Source organism: Papio anubis, chromosome 10 (assembly GCF_008728515.1).
Source record: "Papio anubis isolate 15944 chromosome 10, Panubis1.0, whole genome shotgun sequence".
In the NCBI taxonomy this organism is placed as follows: Eukaryota; Metazoa; Chordata; class Mammalia; order Primates; family Cercopithecidae; genus Papio; species Papio anubis.
The window spans coordinates 54,806,075-54,825,406 of NC_044985.1; the positions used below are offsets into that span (position 1 = coordinate 54,806,075).

Sequence of the window (19,332 nt, forward strand, 5' to 3'; positions counted from 1 at the left end):
AAAACGTTAATATTGATAACTATTATCTGTAAATATTTACTTGAACCTTTGACCTCTTAGATCTCTATTATAATGCTGATTTTAATATTTAGTATAAAAAATTTATGTATGCAAAATTTTGGAATCCTATCATCAAATAAAAGCATTTCCTTGTAGTTCTAAGTAAATCAAAATCATCGCGTCAGCAATTTGGAGTTTAGTGTATTTTCTGCTGTACTGCCTTTATTGTTTAATAATGTGTAATATAAAAGATGGTAGAACACCAATAAGAAGAAATTGGGTAACCACCCAACTAAATAAAACATGTGCTGTCTTACAGGTATACTTAAAGTATGCCAGCTCATACATTTTTGTAAAATTTTTGTAAACGCTGAAGGACTCTATTTACACATGCACAGCATTCACAACCGTTATCAGTACTCCAAAGAAATGTAATATTAAAACAATTACTTTTACGCTTAATTTTTAACAACTACCTAACTTAACATCCTCACATTGTGACTTCTGAAACTCCCATCACTTGGACCCACTGCATTCATACATGTTTAAAGGAGTATACTAAGTTTTTAATATTGATGAAAATGATTTTGTCTGTTATTTTCGTATCACTTACGTAGTCTATTTCTTGGCATTTTCCCTTCTCCGGCTATCCCTTTAAGGCTTTATTTGTTAAATACTATATACTATAAAATTAGAATAAAGTTGAACTTTCTCCCCTACTCAAATTACCTTGCCAGTAGTTTTCAAATCATACAAGAATAAAACAGCCATTTAGAACAACTGCTGAAGGGTGGGGGGTTGGGAAGTAACATTTTCAGATAATTTATTCTGGAAATGTTTGCATTTTGAGAGTGCTTATAATAGTCAAATTCAGAGCTGTGCTCTCATAACTTTTGACCCATTGTGACGCTCACAATGGAGTAACATACTCCTGTATCATACCCCTACAATTCCTTTGAACATGACTCCCTAGGTCTGTACAATTATTTCTCTGGTATACATACTTTTAAATGTAAATGCTGTATCGCAAAATATGTACACTTAGATTTTTAAAGATAATGCCAAACTGCACATTCAAAGCCAATATCAATTGACATGTTTACATTAACACTGTATAAGACTACTCAACAATCCTTTAAGATCTGATGGGTCAAAAAGTGTTACTATTTTCTCTACACCAATACAACATTTTTTTATTATTATTATACTTTTAAGTTCTGAGGTACATGTGCAGAACATACAGGCTTGTTACATAGGTATGAATGTGCCATGGTGGTTTGCTGTACCTATCAACCTGCCGTCTACATTAGGTATTTCTCCTAATGCTATCCCTCCCCCATCCCCAGCCCCCGACAGGCCCTGTTATGTGATGCCTCCCTCCACCCCACCCCACCCCGTGTCCGTGTGTTCATTGTTCAACCCCCACTTAAGAGAGAGAACATGTGGTGTTTGGTTTTCTGTTCTTCTGTTAGTCTGCTGAGAATGATGGTTTCCAGTTTCATCCATGTCCCTGCAAAGGACATGAACTCATCCTTTTTTATGGCTCCATAGTATTCCATGGTGCCAGTACAACATTTTTAATCAGAAAAAAAAGTGATCTGTCTTTTTTTTTTCTTTTTCTTTTTATTTCAAGAGACAGGGTTGGCCAGGAGTGGTGGCTCAAGCCTGAATTCCAGCATTTTGGGAGGCCAAGGTGGGTGGATCACCTGAAGTCAGGAGTTTGAAATCAGCCTGGGCAACATGGCGAAACCCCACCTCTACTAAAAATACAAAAAAATTAGACGGATGTGCTGGTGAGCACCTGTAGTCCCAGCTACTCGGGAGATTGAGGCAGGAGAATCGCTTGTATCCGGGAGACAGAGGTTGCAGTGAGCTGAGATTGTGCCATAGAACTCCAGCCTGGGCAACAAGAGCAAAACTCTGTCTCAAAAACAAACAAAAAACCAAACCAAAACAAAACAAAAAAACAACAAAAAAGAAAGATGGGGTCTCGCTTTGTTGCCCAGGCTGGACTGTAACTCCTAGGTTCAAGTGATCCTCCTGCCGCAGGCTCCCAAGTACCTGAGACTACAGACATGTGACCATACCCAGCTTCTTTGTCCTTTTCTTAAATTGCTCTATCATATCTTTATTAGTATTGATTCTTAAGGTTGACTATACATCAATCATTTATAAAGCTTTTATTTAAAGCTCATGCTGGAATCTCCAGTCCAAATTTAACCATCTCTGGAAAAAGACCAAAGGAATCATTATTTTTAAAAAGGTCCAGAAATGATGTTATGTATCATCAGGATTAGGAACAGTCTGTCTGTCTATCTAGGTTTATATATAAAATAGTAAGTTGTATAGTTCCCACATATTCCACTTTACAGAATCTCTAAAATTAAGAATGTTATTCCTTACAATCTTCCATATTAAAGACCAAAATTATTACATATAGCAGAAAACTAATTAGGTTATAAAAAGTCAAATGGGTTGTCATGGTTACTTGGTTATTTTAGAAAAATGAGAATCTTAAAGAAAATTAGTAGAACATTCACTGTGTTCTACTGACATAAAAATACATCTTTCTAATATTTTTTAAACTAAAGAATAAAATTCTGAAACAAAATTTGTCAGTAATGTCAACTTGTGGTCAATGCTTTAAAAATCCAGTCTAAAAGCAACGTTTATCAGATTAAACATTTGTGAAGTGCTGTTAGCTCAGGTATATCTTAGATTGGCAAATTTGATAATTACTGTAAGTTATCTGAAGCCTAAATATTTCCAAAGACTACCATTTTTGTCCAAAACTTATCAGGGTAATTTATATAACAAGTTATATATTATATTAGTTATATGGAAAGATTATAATAGCACAGTAGTTGAGAGCATCACTTTGAAATAAGGCATACTTTGGGATTCAAATTCTGACTCTGTTAACTTGTATCTGTGTGACTATGGACATATTACTTACTCTGACCACCTGTTTCTAAATTTAGACATGTTAAACTTATGAAGTGGCAATCTAGCTCCATGGGTAACATGCTAAAAACTTTCTTTTTTCTCCTTCCATTAATGAGTTGGCTCTCAACCAGGCGAGATGGTATTTGGTAATATAGAGGCATTTTTGGTTGACACACTGGGGATGGGGGTAACGAGGCTGTAGATATCTAATGTGCAGAGGCAGAGATGCTGCTAAACATCCTACACTGCATAGGACAGGAACCCCACCCCCCAAAATTTATCCAGTGCAAAACGTCAATAACGTTAAGGGTGAGAAACCTTGCTTTGATGAATACATTAAGAATCATTTGTAGTTGCTACATAAAACTAACTGTATGATATGCTTTTTTACTTTCATTCTGAGTTTACAGTGAAAATTACCAGAGGCTATATGACATGTGATGACAACTCACTGGATGATTTATGGATTATGTATTTGTGTATTCTAGGATTACAACATTTTGTTTGAAATCCTAAAATGGTAAATACCAAATAGTTGTAACCAACATAAACAAAAGCTCTTTAGGGTCCTCGAATTTTTAAAGTTATAGAGCAGTCCTGACACCCAAAATTTGAAAACTGCTTTTGTAGATACACACATCCTGATCATACTACTAGGAAATGCTAGCAAGTGAGATGAGTATGCTAGAGGAAAAGTAGTAGCCTATTAAGGAGGTGGGTAGACAGTGATGTTACCCTGTCATGTTACCAGTGAACAACTATTTACTGAGCACCTATTATGGTAAAGCACTATACTGGGTTCCACTTTAAAAGAATGTCTTCACTTTTACAGTAATAGGCCGTTTTTCTCTTCCAATCTCGTTTCCACCAATCAGCTTAGAAGGTTCCTTTAAAAAAATTTTTTTTTTAAATCATTGTGGGTACACAGTAGGTGTATATATTTATGGGGTACATCAACTGTAACACAAAGGTGTTACACAATCCAATTATACTTTTAGTTTTTTTAATATACAATTAAATTATTTTTGACTATACACACTCTGTTGTCCTAGCTAATACTAGGTCTTATTAATTCTTTCTATTTTTGAACCCATTAACCATTCCCCCTCCCCACCACCACCACTCTTCCCAGACTCTAGTAACCATCTTTCTACCCTCTATCCCTATAAGTTGCATTGTCTTAATTTTTTGCTCCCACAAATAAGTGAGAACATGTGAAGTTTGTCTTTCTGTGCCTGGCTTATTTCACTTAACGAAATGACCTCCAGTTCCACCCATGTTGTTGCAAATGACAGGATCGCATTCTTTCTTATGGTTGAATAGTACTCCACTGTGTATATGTACCACATTTTCTTCATCCATTCATCTGTTGATAGATACTTGGGTTGCTTACAAATCATGGCTATTGTGAATAGTGCTGCAATAAACATGAGAGTGCAGATATCTCTTGGATATATCAATTTCTTTTCTTTTGGGTATATATCTAGCAGTGGAATTGCTGGATCGCATGGTAGCTCTATTTTTAGCCTTTTGAGGAAGCTCCGAACTGTTCTCCATAGTGGTTGTACTAATCTACACTTCCACCAACAGTGTATGAGGGTTCCCTTTTCTCCACATCCTTGCCAGCATTTGTCATTGCCTGCCTTTTGGATAAAAGCCATTTTAAATGGGGCCAGATGATATCTCATTGTAGTTTCGATTTGCATGTCTTAGAAACAATAATATTGGGCACCTTTTCATCAACTTGTTTGCCACTTGTATGTCTTCTTTTGAGAAATGCCTCTTCAAATCTTTTGCCCATTTTTAGATCGGATTATTGTATGTTTTCCTACAGAGTTGTTTGAACTCCTCATACATCCTAGTTATTTATTACTTGTCAGATGGATAGTTTGCAAATATTTTCTCCCACTCTGTGGGTTATCTTCTCGCTTTGCTGATATTGTTTCCTTTGTTGTACAGAAGCTTTTTAATTCGATGTGATCCCGTTTATCTTTTTTTTTCTTTGACATGGGTCTCCCTCTGTCACCCAGGCTGGAGTGCAGTGGCCCCATCTCGGCTCACTGCAAGTTCCGACTCCTGGGTTCATGCCATTCTCCTGCCTCAGCCTCCCGAGTAGCTGGGACTACAGGTGCCTGCCATCACGTCCAGCTAATTTTTTGTATTTTTAGTACAGACGGGGTTTCACTGTGTTAGCCAGGATGGTCTCGATCTCCTGACCTCGTGATCTGCCCGCCACGGCCTCCCAAAGTGCTGGGATTACAGGCATGAGCCACCGCGCCCGGCCCCATTTGTCCATTTTTAGCTTTGGTTGCCTGTGCTTGTTGGGTATTACTTAAGAAATCTTTGCCCAGACCAATGTCCTGGAGAATTTCCCCAGTGTTTTCTTGTAGAAGTTTCATAGTTTGAGGTCTTAAAGATTTTAGTCTTCAATCCATTTTGATTTTTGTATATGGTGAGAGACAGGGGTCTAGTTTCATTCTTCTGCATATGAACATCCAGTTTTTCCTGCACCATTTATTGAAGAGGCTGTCCTTTCCCCAATGTTTGTTCTTGGCACCTTTGTCAAAAATAACTTCACTGTAGATATACGGATTTCTATCTGGGTTCTCTGTTCTGTTTCACTGGTCTATGTGTTTCACTGATCTATGTGTCTGTTTTTATACTAGTACAATGCTGTTTTGATTACTATAGCTCTGTAGTATAATTTGAAGTCAGGTAATGTGATTCCTCCGGTTTTGTTCTTTGCTCAAGATAGCTTTGGTTATTCTGGGTCTTTTGTGGTTCTATACAAATTTTAGAATTATTTTTTCTATTTCTGTGAAGAATGCCATTGGTATTTTGACAGGGATTACATTAAACCTATAGATTGCTCTGGGTACAATGGACATTTTAACAGTATTGATGCTTTCATTCCATGACCATGGAATATGCTTCCATTTTTTTGCATACTCTTCAATTTCTTGCATCAATGTTTCATAGTTTTTATTGTAGAAATCTTTTACTACTTTGATTAAGTTAATGTCTAAAAGCCGGGCGCAGTGCCTCATGTCCGTAATCTCAGCACTTTGGGAGGCCAAGGGGGGCAGATCACTTGAGGTCAGAAGTTCAACCAGCCTTGCCAACATGGTGAAACCCCATCTCTACTAAAAGTACAAAACAATTAGCTGGGTAGGCCGGGTGCTGTGGCTCACACCTGTAATGTCACTGTGGGAGGCCAAGGTTAGTGGATCACCTGAGGTCAAGAGTTTGAGGCCAGCCTGGCCAACATGGTGAAACCCCGTTTCTACTAAAAATACATTTAAAAAAAAAAACTGGCCAAGCTTGGTGGTGGGCACCTGTAATCCCAGCTACTCGGGAGGCTGAGTCAGGAGAATTGCTTGAGTTCAGGAGGCAGACGGTGCAGTGAGCTGAGATCGCGCCATTATACTCCAGCCTGGGCAACAAAGCAAAAACTCCATCTTAAAGAAAAATAAAATGTTGGGTGTGGTGGTTCGCACCTGTAATCCCACTTACTCGGAAGGCTGAGGCAGGAGAATTGCTTGAACAGGGAGGTGGTGGCTGCAGTGAGCCGAGATGATGCCACTGCACTCCAGCCTGGGCAACAGAGCAAGACTTTGTCTCAGAAAAAAAAAAGGTTAATGTCTACATACTTCGTATTATTTATAGCTATCGTAAATGGGATTACTTTATTGGTTTCTTTTTCAGATTGTTCGCTGTTAGCATATAGAAACGCTATTTTTTTTCTAATACTGATTTTGTATCCTGCAACTTTACTGAATTTATCAGTCCTAATAATTTTTTGGTAGTCTTTAGGTTTTTCCAAATGTAAGATTATATCATCTGCAAGCAAGGATAATTTGACTTCTTCCTTTCCAATTTGGACGCCCTTTATTTCTTTCTCTTGTCTGACTGCTCTAGCAAGGACTTCCCGTTCTATACTGAGTTACAGTGGTGAAGGTGGGCATCCTTGTTGTGTTCCCTTAGAAATTCCTTGCTGTAAAAAACAAACACTGAACCACATCAAATATACTTTTCTAAAGAGTAATACTTAACAGCTGTTTGTTTGCTTGCTAAATAGCTTACAAAACCATTTCAAGATTTCATGACCTACAAGAACTCAACTAGACAGAATATATCGTAATTTCCAACTGGCTACTTAAACATTAAAAAAAGCTTACTGAAGAATTCTGATATACATATTCTTCTACCTTTATGGAAACAGATGTACAAAGCCAGGATGAGCCTCACATTTGGTTTCCAGTCCATTTTTCCTTCCAAGACACTAATAAGCATGAACATGTTCAAGCAGGACTCACATCTTTTGCTATGAACCTGGTTAATACAATATATTTTAGTGTCAGATACTCTAATTTCTGCCTGAATATAGGTCTCTAAAATAGTGTGTCCTTTAATATATAGTGGTGAATTAAATACTATTTTCTCTTTAAAAAAAAAAAAAAAGTTACAAAGTAATTTCAGGTGTTTCACAGGAACTATTAAGTCTAATAATTCATGTTTATTTGTCTTAATAACAGAGAAGAGAACAAACTTAACATTCCCCTGCCCCCCTGCTTTTTTTTCTTTCTTTTTCTTGAGACAGAGTCTTGCTCTGTCATTCAGGCTGGAGTGCAGTGGTGCAATCTTGGCTCACTGCAACCTCCGCCTCCTACGTTCAAGTGATTCTCCTGTCTCAGCCTCCTGAGTAGCTGGGATTACAGGCATGTGCCACCACGACCAGCTAACTTTTGTATTTTTAGTAGAGATGGGGTTTCGCCCTGTTGGCCAGGCTGGTCTCGAACTCCTGACCTCAAGTGATCTGCTTGCCTCAGTCTTCTAAATGCTGGGATTACAGGCATGAGCCGCCCCTCCTGGCCACATTCCCCATTTTTGATGTTACAAAATAATACCATTTTCCATGTATACAAAGAGTACTTGCTTTCAAGACATCATTACTGTACATACTGTTCATTGTTTATAGCAACATTGTTGCGTATCATGCCTCAGTAAAAACAATGACATAGGCCAGAGGTGCGGTGGCTCACGCCTGTAATGCCAGCACTTCCGGAGGCCAACGCAGGCAGATTATTTGAGGTCAGGAGTTTGAAACCAGCCTGGTCAATGTGGTGAAACCTTGTCTCTAATGAAAAAACAAAAACTAGCCAGGCATGGTAGTGGGTGCCTACAATCCCAGCTACTCGGGAGGCTGAGGCCGGAGAACCACTGAGCCCAGAAGGCGGCGGATGCAGGGAGCAGAGATCGTGCCATCGCACTCCAGCCTGGGTGACAGAGCGAGGAGCTAAAGGAAAGGAAAGAAGGAAAGGAAGAAAAGGAAGGAAAGAAGGAAAGGAAAGGAAAAGAGAAAAGAAAAAAGGAAAGGAAAGGAGAAAGAAAAGAGAGAAAAGAGAAAGAAACGAGAAAGAAAACAGATAAAAGAGAAAGAAACGAGAAAGAAAGAGAAAGAAAGGAAAGGAAGAAAGAAAGAAATGACAAAAATAGTAAGATTTTTGGTAAGAACAAAGTGATAAAATACTAGCAGAGAGATAAAAGATAGAGGTGGTCATCAAGTAGAACACCACAAACATCATTTATTACACTAACATATTTTAGAAAATAATTTAGGAAGCAAGACAGAATATTTCTTAAAATTTATGATAGGTGTCGAACATCTTAAGAAGCAGAACAGATTTAAACAGAGTAAGTCAAAAGCAAGGTAATTTATTCAGGGGCAAAAGTCCTAAAAATGTAACTTTCAGAGATACTTATCCCATCCATCAGTAAATCGATTTTTAAAGTCTCTTCTTTCTTACTAGGTACTCAGAGTAAGGCATTAAAAAAAAAAAGATTTCTCCAGGTTACAGCAAATAAATATAGATAAATTAAAATTTAATGAAAATGTTAACAAAACTTAAGGCCAGTATTACCTCTATTTTCAAATAGAATCATAGCTAAGCACTAGTGCTTAGAATCACACTAAGCACTAGCTAAGCACTAAGCACTATTAAAAGGGTAAAAAAGAATGTATGAGAAAGTGGAGGTGGGTATGTATATAAAACAAGGTTAAATCAGGAAATGCTCTAGATGCAACAACTGTCCCAGCTTCCATATATCCATAATTTAAAATTCATAACTCAAAAATCCAAAAATATACTTTGATGAAAAATATACAGTAATTTAAGGTCAGCGGATAAAGGCTTAAGATTTGGTAGCTACCCAGGAAAAAGGGGGGGAAACCACTTTGGTTATAGAGATAGTATATATTTTAACTTGTTCAAATCTGATTTAGATTATACAAAAGTATTCCAAAAGATGAATATTAAGGATTAAATTGAGAAAAATAATTTGATATATGTCTGCTTTATAAACATGAATATTATGGAGTATATTGTATATAAGCACACATGTATAAACAGACATAACTGTGCTTCTCCGACATTATTAAAAATGATGTAATTAAATGATATATTCAGTCACAAATATCCCAACTTCAGTAATAAATAAATAAAGCAGATAAATGTATCCCAGATGGAGGAAAAATGGTTATGGTTTTAATAATCATTATGAATACCAAATGAGCTAAAAGATGCATAATCTAACTTAGCATCTTGGGCTTAGGTAGAGACAGCAACTGTACAGAACCTGAAGGTGCTACGGTTTGACTATGTGCCCTGAAGTTCAACGTAGAAACTTACTCCGTATAGTAAGAATATTAAGAGGTTGGGGGGATGCAGGCGCAGTGGCTCATGCCTGTAAACCCAGAACTTTGGGAGGATGAAGTGGGCGGATCGCTTGAGGTCCGGAGTTTGAGACCAGCCTGGCTAACATGGTGAAACCCTGTCTCTACTAAAAATATAAAACTTAGCCAGCCATGGTGGCAGGCGCCTGTAATCCCAGCTACCCAGGAGGCTGAAGCAGGAGACTCCCTTGAACCCAGAAGGCAGAGGTTGCAGTGAGCCAAGATCGTGACACTGCACTCCAGCCTGAGCAACAGAGCAAAACTCGGTCTCGGCAGGGTAGAAAAAAAGAAAAAGAGGTAGGGGCCTCATGAGTGGATTAATGCCATTATTGTAGGGATGGGTTCATTATTGACAGAGCAGGTTCCTGATTAAAAGGATGAGTTGAGCCCAATTCTCCCTCTCTGTCTCACACGCTCACTTCTGCCTTCCATCTTCTACCATGCGGTGATCCTCATTCGATGCTTAACACCATGCTCTTGGACTTCCTATCCTCTGGACCCAAGAGCCAAATAAACTTCTGTTCATTATAAATTACCCAGTCTGTGATATTCTGTTAGAGCAGCAGAAAATGAAGACACAAGATCATTGTGTTTGGATAGTGAAAGTGCTACAAGGAGAAGTGCAAATAGGTGGATCATGGCATGTTTCAAAACTTAGAAAACACTGAGCAGGGCGCAGTGGATCACACCTGTAATCCCAGCACTTTGGGAGGCCGAGGCGGGCGGATCATGAGGTCAGGAGATCGAGACCACCCTGGCTAACACAATGAAAGCCTGTCTCTATTAAAAAAATACAAAAAATTAGCCAGGCATGGTGGTGGGCACCTGTAGTCCCAGCTAGTCAGGAGGCTGACGCAGGAGAATGGTGTGAACCCGGGAGGCGGAGCTTGCAGTGAGCCAAGATCGAGCCACTGTACTCCAGTCTGGGCGACAGAGCAAGACTCTGTCTCAAGAGAAAAAAAAAAAACTTTCAAAACACTGGTACTCAAGAAACATGGGCTCTTATCCTCATAAAAGAATGTGGGCTCTTAGCCAGCAGGTTAGGTACATGACCATATTTCTAACTCCTTCAGGTATTCTAAAACATTTAAATAAAGGATGAGTGGCCCTGGTACACTCTCTTCTCTGGTCCTCCCATAAAATTTTTCAGTCCTCAAATCCACAACCCACTCATGCTTCTTTCCTTTCAGCAGATAACCTATTTTCACTGTTAAGTAAGAGAAAGGGTTATCAGATATGCAAGTTCATCTACCCCAATTCAGGGGAAAGATGTTCCTAGTCCTGTCTATGAATAACCCTGCCCACCCAGGGTCTGGATTTCACCCATTCGTTCCTCCTCCAGGAAAAGATGTTTGGTTTTGTTTCTCTGTTCCTCTCTCTTCAGCACTTTGTCTCCAATACAGCTCTGCTATGACTCTTTCCTTAGCACATGATTTGTCAAGCCTGTTTGACTCTAGATATTGTCTCCTTTCCTTCACAGTCAAGGTTCTGCCAAAAGCAGTCAATATTTGCTGTCGCTATTTCCTCATTTTCCAGTTTCTCCTCAACTACAATCTGGTATTTTGTTCCCATTAATCTACTAAAATTAAGTCTAAGTGTAAAATTCTTAGTCACTTTTTACAATCACTATCTTAACTGACTTCTATGACATTTAATTCTACTTACTATTACTTTCGGGTCTCAGGACCCCTCTATAACTTTTAAAAAATTGTTAAGGACCCCAAAGAGGTTTTATTTACATGTGTATAACTATCGATCTTTAACCATTTTAGGATTTTAAACAAAAACATTATAACACTAGAATATACTAGTGTAAAAGAATAAAAATGAATAAATCAGAGTGATATCACACGTTAAACAGTTTCTGGAAATTTTCATTGTGAATTCATGAGATAATGAAAGTTAAAAAGTCAAATAATGTGCTAGCACTTTTATAAAAAACACTTGACTTTGTTGACTCCTTGGAAGAATTGCAGGGGACCCCTAGGAATCCTCAAACCACACTCTAAGATCTGCTTATCTACAACCAAGCCTTTTTAATTAACATCTATGCCAAAGACCCCTAGGTCTTCTTGTCTAGCCTGATCTCCTTCCTGAGTTCCAGATAGCTTCTAATATAGCATCTACACTTGTTATCTTCCTTCTGTGATGCCTATCTCAAAGGCACTCTAGCTAGATCCCTTTAAATCATCTTAGGCTCCTCCCTTTCCTTCTTTATGCTAATTCCAAGTCATCAAACCCTACTGATTCTACTTTTTGAAAGCCTAATGAAGTCTGGGCTCAAGGGCTCATACCTGTAATCCCAGCACTCTGGGAGGCCAAGGCAGGCAGATCATGAGGTCAGGAGTTCAAGACCAGCCTGGCCAACACAAACCCCATCTCTACTAAAAATATAAAAATTAGCAGGGCACGGCGGCGCATGCCTGTAGTCTCAGCTACTTAGGAGGCTGAGGCAGGAGAATTGCTTGAACCTGGGAGGCGGAGGTTGTGGTAAGCTGAGATCATGCTACTGCACTCCAACCCAGGGAACAGGCGAGACTCCAGCACTCCAACCCAGGGAACAGGCGAGACTCCAGCTCAAAAAGAAAAAACAAAAACAAAAAATCTAATGAAATCTAGAAGCTTGTTAGAAATGCAAAATTCTACCCCAGACCTACTGTCATAAACATTAAGTGATTCATTCGCACAGAATAGTTTGAGAACCACAGCCTTAGGTGGTGATAGTCTCAGTACCCAAAGTTAGAGAATCCGAAGAAAGCAGAGCCCAAACAGCAAACTTGAAAATACTAGTTAGAAGTCCTTTTATCTCAAGTTTTTCCTCCTAATATTAAACCTTGAAGGTTTTAAAGTTTTATAAAGAAGGCAGTATTCCTTAACAAAGTGATCTTCCTAACTTGGGTTTCATGTCCCTCCAATCCAATCCTCTACATTGCTATCTGCCTTTTACCTCTACTTTGTCTTTTGTTTCCCCTGTTTCAATGGCTCTCTACCTGAAGTCCAAATTCCTTACTATGAAATACAAGGGTCTTCAAAACCTGACCCCTGCCTACCTTTCCCCATTTCTGCATATACTCCCTCTATCAGAAGTCTGAAAACCAGGGGAATCACCGAAGCAGCTGGTTATTTTTTTAAAGCTTTTCGGGAGATCTAAAGAGCAGTAGCGGCTAGAATCACTGTCCTCTCTTAAACTAAACTATCTGTCATACTCCCATGTAAAAGCAAACACAGATCCTAGTCCCTCTGTATACCTTCTTTTCATACCTCGCTGTCTTATGGGATGAATTCACGGCCTCTCTTAAAAACTCAATTATCATCTCTTCTTTGAAGGAAGACTTCTTTCCTTCCTTTCCCCTACAGGCAAATGAAATTGGTGTTTCTTGCACTTTGCTTCCATAGTATCTTGTGCTTGTATCTGTTACAGCACAGCCTACATTGTTCATGAAGCAGACTGTCTAAATGTTTGTTCTACTAAACACTGATTTCATTTGAAGGCAGGGATTGTATCCTATTCATCTTTATACTCTCTGTGATTAGGCAGAGACTATAAGTTAATAGATATGCAATAAATGTTAACTGAAAATACCCTGAGTTTTCTGGAGAGTGCTGAATGGACCAGGAGTGATGTAAAATAAAACAAAATCAAAACAATACCTTCCTACCTACCATCTTCTTTCATTTACAAGAGGAAAAACTTTTTCATTCTATTTAATTTCACATTTACAAACAAAAGTCAGATTCATATATAAAATAAACTGCATACAAACTGAAATAAAAATTTCACTTGAAGTAGATTAATCAACCTAACAATGACAATTGGATGCTTTCCAGTTTTAATAGTAAGGGTAGAAGAAAACAAGAGGATTCTGGATGTCTGAAAGAGAGGATGTCTGAAAGGAGGAAACAAAGTACAGAAAAGGGATTGTAGTGAGTTAAAACCATCACAAATCCTAAGAGGGATTCAACAGAAAAAGTCAAATTGGTGAACTACAATAGGGTATGCATATTAATTATATTAAAATATGGATACAAATTTCAGGAATCCAGGGTGGGGTAAGGGTGGTAGGAGACAGCAGTTTAAAAAAAAAAAAAAGTAATAAACTGGCTGGGTACGGTGGCTTACGCCTGTAATCCCAGCTACTCAGGAGGCTGAGGCAGGAGAATCGCTTGAACCTGGGAGACAGAGGTTGCAGTAAGCCGAGATCACGCCACTACACTCCAGCCTGGGCGACAGAGCGAGACTCTGTCTCAAAAAAAAAAAAAAAAAAAAAAAGTAATAAACCTTCCAGTACTATTTGCTCCCAAAACCAAAAACTACTATTTTAAAAAATGTAGTAAATCAGAGAATGGATTACCAAAATAGTGACATCAGAAGACAATGAAATACTTCATAAACTTTACTACTAGGAGTACTAGGAAAAACCGAAGTACTTCTATCCTGCAATTGCAACTGTTTCTTCTCATGTTTACTTAATGATCTATAAATATCTGTATTTTGATATGTATAAAATTTCATCCCAAAGGAATTTATTAAGGTATCAACTATACAGATAAAACCTGGGAATCATTTTCCAGATAAGCAACTTCTTAAATGGAAAGATACACTAAAATAATAATAATAATAATAATAATAATAATAATGGTAATAGTAATTATTTCTTTGAATCTTAAGGACAATGTATAATCTGTAGTCATTTCTGTGCCACTAGACTTAACCATTAATTTGTAAAAATCCAAGACAGAGAATACAGAACAGCAAAAGCCAAAACATTTTTCTTTCTTTTTTTTTCTTAAGACAGGGTTTCACTCTGTCGCCCAGGCTGGAGTGCAGTAGCACAATCATGGCTCATTGCAGCTTCGACTTCCTAGGCTCAGGTTATCGTCCCATCTCAGCCTCTGGAGTGGCTGGGACTACAGGCACATGGCACCATACCCGACTAATTTTTTGTGTTTTTTGTAGAAACGGGGCTTTGCCATGTTGCCCAGGCTGGTCTCGAACTCCTGGTCTCGAGCAATCCTGCCTCAGCCTCCCAACATGCTGGGATTACAAGTGTGAGCCCCCGTACATGGCCCAAAAGATTTTTCAAGATTTTCTATTGCTGCCCCAAATGTCAAAACTTCAATACAGATAAAGCTAAGTATATCTAATGATTAACCAAATTGTGTTTCATTGCAAATGCCAGTATGGTCTTTTAAGAAACAAAAACATGTTTTAACTAAAAATATAGCCAAAAGTGATCCTTGGACTCTTTAAAGGGAAGTTGAATTCTCTTATGAACTAATTCCTCTGAAAAAATCCAAATACTAAATCTGTAACTTATATTTGGAATATGGGTACCTATAAAGAACATATAACTGTGATAAGTGATCAAACTTCCGCCATGTTTTGCTTTTTAAAAAATATCTATCAAAAATATCATATTTAGTGAACAGAAAAGAGAAGTATCTAAAATTATTTTATTGCTCTTCATAACACAAATGCCTATGAAAGAGGAGGCAGGTGAAATTACTAAATATTTCCAATTCTGGGAAAATATCAAGAAATGTTCCAAAGTCCAGGAAATATAAAGTGAGAACATTCTTGATATAGTTTTTAAAAAAAACTCTGACTAGAGCTACACCTACAATTTTCAAAGACTTAGTATAAGTATGTTAATTTTTTAAAAGCTAAACTGATAATCTGATGCTACAGGGGCTACTAACGCTTACCTCAAGGGAACCTACTGCAGATAAAGTCCCGTCACTTGCACAGTCCTTTCAGCTGCCTGCCAGTTGTTTCTGTGGAAGGGAAAGCCTGATGAGTGAGAGCCCTATGCCATACTCCTTTGGAGTGTCAGGGTGCCTGCACAGAACTGCACGCAACTGTCTACCTAGAGATTTCTAGATGCTTTCAATAACACAGAGCTAAAAAGATGCCACCTTTGAAGTTCCCTTTCTTCTGAACAGTGAAACAAAATGCCTAAGAGTCTCTGAGTGCTAATGAACTACTGGTATTATCAAGGTGATAGGTCTATACTAACCAAGTAGAAAAAAGACAAAAATGGATCAAGTAGAAATAAGATTGACAGGGAAAATACACACACACACACGTGACAGAACCGTATCATCCAAGGAGAGAAAAGGATATATCCACAAGAGTCAAGCTGTAACATCAACAAATGAATGCTAAAACCCACAGAACTTCCTGTCACTCATTTTTAAAATATGTCAAGTATATCATGCTCAGAGTAAATTATACCATGGATTCAAATGCCTGCTTGTAAAATCCCAGATATTTTCTTGGTGGGATCAGTAAATGGGTAAAAGGGGGAGGGATTAAGAGGGGAGGGAATTCTTCAGATTTTTTAAAATACAAAAAGTGAAAACCGGCAGCATGATTCCATAAGAAATTCTAAAAAGAGGGAAAAAATGTGTATCTGTATCTCAGAAAGTACATAAACTCTTACTAAGGATCAAACTAAAAGGGAAGAATAAAGAGAAATAATAGAAAACTGGGAAACCCAACATACTTAAGAACCACCTTCCTCTCACAGAATTATGAATGGCTAATAACTGTCTTCAGTAAGAATATATATTCATCATTCATTTACAAGTTCAGCTACATAACCAAAGAAACTGTATTTTCTTTCTAACACCAAATGCAATCTTCAATCTGAATGTTGTGCTTCGTAAGGCAGAACAAAACATTCCTATAAGAAACTTTAAAAGCATTAACCTTTAGCAAAAGAACTGATGAAGAAACAAAAAACTAATTAAAACGGTGATTCCAGCTTTTACTTTAATAGCACCATATTTAAACTGAAATTACTTACCTCTGATTCTTTGTCACTTAAAGATCCCAAGCTTCCAAAACTGTGATTAGAGCTTTCGTTATTTGTTGAGGCCTGTTAAAGATTTTTTAAAAAGTAAAAATTAGGAGTAATTTTTTAAAGCACTGGGAGTAATTTTAAACAAACATATTACAAAGTACATAATCTATCTTCATAAATAAAGTATAATTCCTTTAAACAAGGAAGCCAAATGAGGTAAAAATAAATACTAAATTCTTAACACTATAAATACTCTGAAAAGTTTTATCAAGTCAATAAACTTCCGCTGTGTTTTAGGAACTGACTTCTATTAGCTGGTTTTTTAAATCCCAGTTCAAAAGCAAAGGAATTGAGCCATTGTTAGAAGGACAAGATCCCTAAAATTATTACCCAATGTATTAAAAACTAATGCTACCTTTGGCTGAAAGTATTATTTGGGCTCTTCAGGTCCCTTGACAATTATCAAATTCCATCACGTTTGAAACACACCTCTTTGCCTTTCTCCGTATTAACAAACTGTGTGTTTTTTTTTTTAATTTGTTTTAACTCGATCTCTTCAAAAAAATCTTTGACCATCTTGACCATTTTAATTAATTGCTTTGCTCAAGAACTTCTCCATTTCCTTGACAGTATTTTTGAACTGTAACCAAGAAAAAAGAGCTAACATTCTGTAGCATGATGTCTGCTTTGTTTCCAATATGCTTCTATGATGCTTCTATGCTTCTGCGACTTTTTTGTACCATCAGTACATCAGATCAAAGTCTTCCAGAAATGCTTAGACAAGGAGGCTGACAGATTATGACATATATGTCAAAGATGAGGCAAGAATTAACATTACATACAGGCAAGCCAATTGATATCCTCATGTTTCACCTCCACTTGTAACAGGAGTGGCTGCTAATCCTACTATTAACAGGTTGCAAGTTGGACTATAATTATATAATTGAAATTAGATTAATTTCCAAAGTGACAACTCTGAGCCACTGCATACATGCCCAGTACTATGCTGGATACTGTAAAAGCTGCTGTCAACAAAGGATAGCACTTGAACTGATTACAATTCAAGTAGTACTGGGAATAAGTTATAATCTAATTATGGCAAGATTATCAAATTTGAAACCGCAACAATTAAGAAGTAACACATTAGAAAGATTCTAGGACAATAAGGGCAGTGGCAAAGTGTTTGAGCATCTGTAAATACCCACCAAAATAATGTATAAAACTAAATAGTAAACCAAAAACCCATGGGCAATATTTACAACAAAACTAGATGACAAGAATCTCCATGAATCCCCCTCAAAACAGCAGATTTAAACAAGTCAACAACAACCATAGATAATGTATGGTATCATTATCAATATGGGAGGAAACAGAAAGAAACAGATGTCTGATAACCGAAAACAAAAGACACCTAAAACAGCCAACAAGTAGGTACAGAAGCTAGGTTAACTTAAGTACTGAAGGGTTTTGCACTTTCAATTAGTGACTTAAGAGGGAGGAGTCCACGGTTACGTCTAAGAAGTGAGAGCAGTCTGGCCTCTACGAATCCTTGAAACTGATCTTTACATAACAGGGTGGTACAATGAGTATAAATTACTGGGTGTGGAATGAAAATTGAGTACTAGATAGGTACAATTACAATAATGGAAAGAGAATATTCAGATAAAGCAGGGAGGGAAGGTCACCTAGCAAACTCAGAAAGCAAATGCCACAGTTTTGAAGCATGCCTAAAAACAGCAGTAGAGAAAGCCCTGTAAGAAAAGCCATCCTGAACCACACCTGCTACACTTAAGTAGGCAAAAGAAAATTATGTAGGTCATAAAGGTATAAGAAAAAAGAAAGTAAGATACAGAATAACATCCAGATAATAAAAGCATATCAGAAACACACATCCACAAAATCGGTAAAAACTGTAACCTACTATTTTAAAATGAGCTAAAAGATATTACAAAAATGACTCAAGACATGAAGCAACTATATAAATCGGATTTCAAAAAACCGGAAATAAGGTAACAGAACTCAAGAAAGCATTAAAAATAAAAGAAAAAGTTTCAGAAATAAAAAGTAAATCTGAATGAACCCAAGAGCAAATATATACAGTAGATAATGCTTTAAAAGATAACTAGAAGGCGAAAAACAGCAACATTTTTGAAATCAAAAGAAATGAAGAGATAAAAAGGATTTGAGAGTAAGCAACAGCTGATGAAGCAACAAAGATCAATATACAGATAACAGAAGACCCTAAAAACTACTAAAGTCAGAAAACAGTAAAAACTGTAATTCAAGAAAATGTTTCTGACGGCTGGGCACGGTGGCTCATGCCTGGAATCCCAGCACTTTGGGAGGCCGAAGTGGGTGGATCACCTGAGGTCAGGAGTTCGAGACCGGCCTGACCAACATGGTGAAACCCTGTCTCTACTAAATATACAAAATTAGCCAGGCATGATGGTGCACACCTGTAATTCCCAGCTACCTGGGAAGCTGAGGCAGGAGAATCACTTGAATCTGGGAGGCAGAGGCTGCAGTGAGCCAAGATCACACCATTGCACTCCAGCCTGGGCAACAAGAACAAAACTCCATCTCAAAATAAAAAGAAAATAAATGTCTCTGACATTTTCAGTTGTCAGGCTCTTGTTGTCAGTTGTTGTTCTTTAAATGTTCAATTAAAAAAACTGAAATTACTGACAGAGCACCATGCACACCTAAGAATAACAACCCAGAAAGCGAACATCAAAGGCAAACACTTTATGCGAGAAGAAAATGGAGTGACATAAGCTATTCAAGGAAAGAAAACAAAAGCAAAGTGTTTTATATTTAGTAAAATCTATTTTAAGCACATGGAAAGCA

General features: G+C 37.5%; 1 protein-coding gene across 6 annotated transcripts in view; it reads right to left on the reverse strand.

Annotated features, from left to right (window-relative positions):
• Nucleotides 1-19,332, reverse strand: part of TLK1 (tousled like kinase 1) — a 166,493-nt gene that overhangs the window by 74,609 nt on the left and 72,552 nt on the right. For 4 of the 6 annotated variants that reach the window (XM_031651351.1, XM_031651352.1, XM_031651354.1 and 1 more), the window contains exon 3: nt 16,489-16,560. In XM_031651351.1, the coding sequence (XP_031507211.1) occupies nt 16,489-16,560 (72 nt within the window). Of the gene's footprint in view, nt 1-729; nt 1,186-15,385; nt 15,455-16,488; nt 16,561-19,332 lie in introns of those variants that run through there. The other 2 variants (XM_031651356.1, XM_031651355.1) reach the window with 2 other exon arrangements.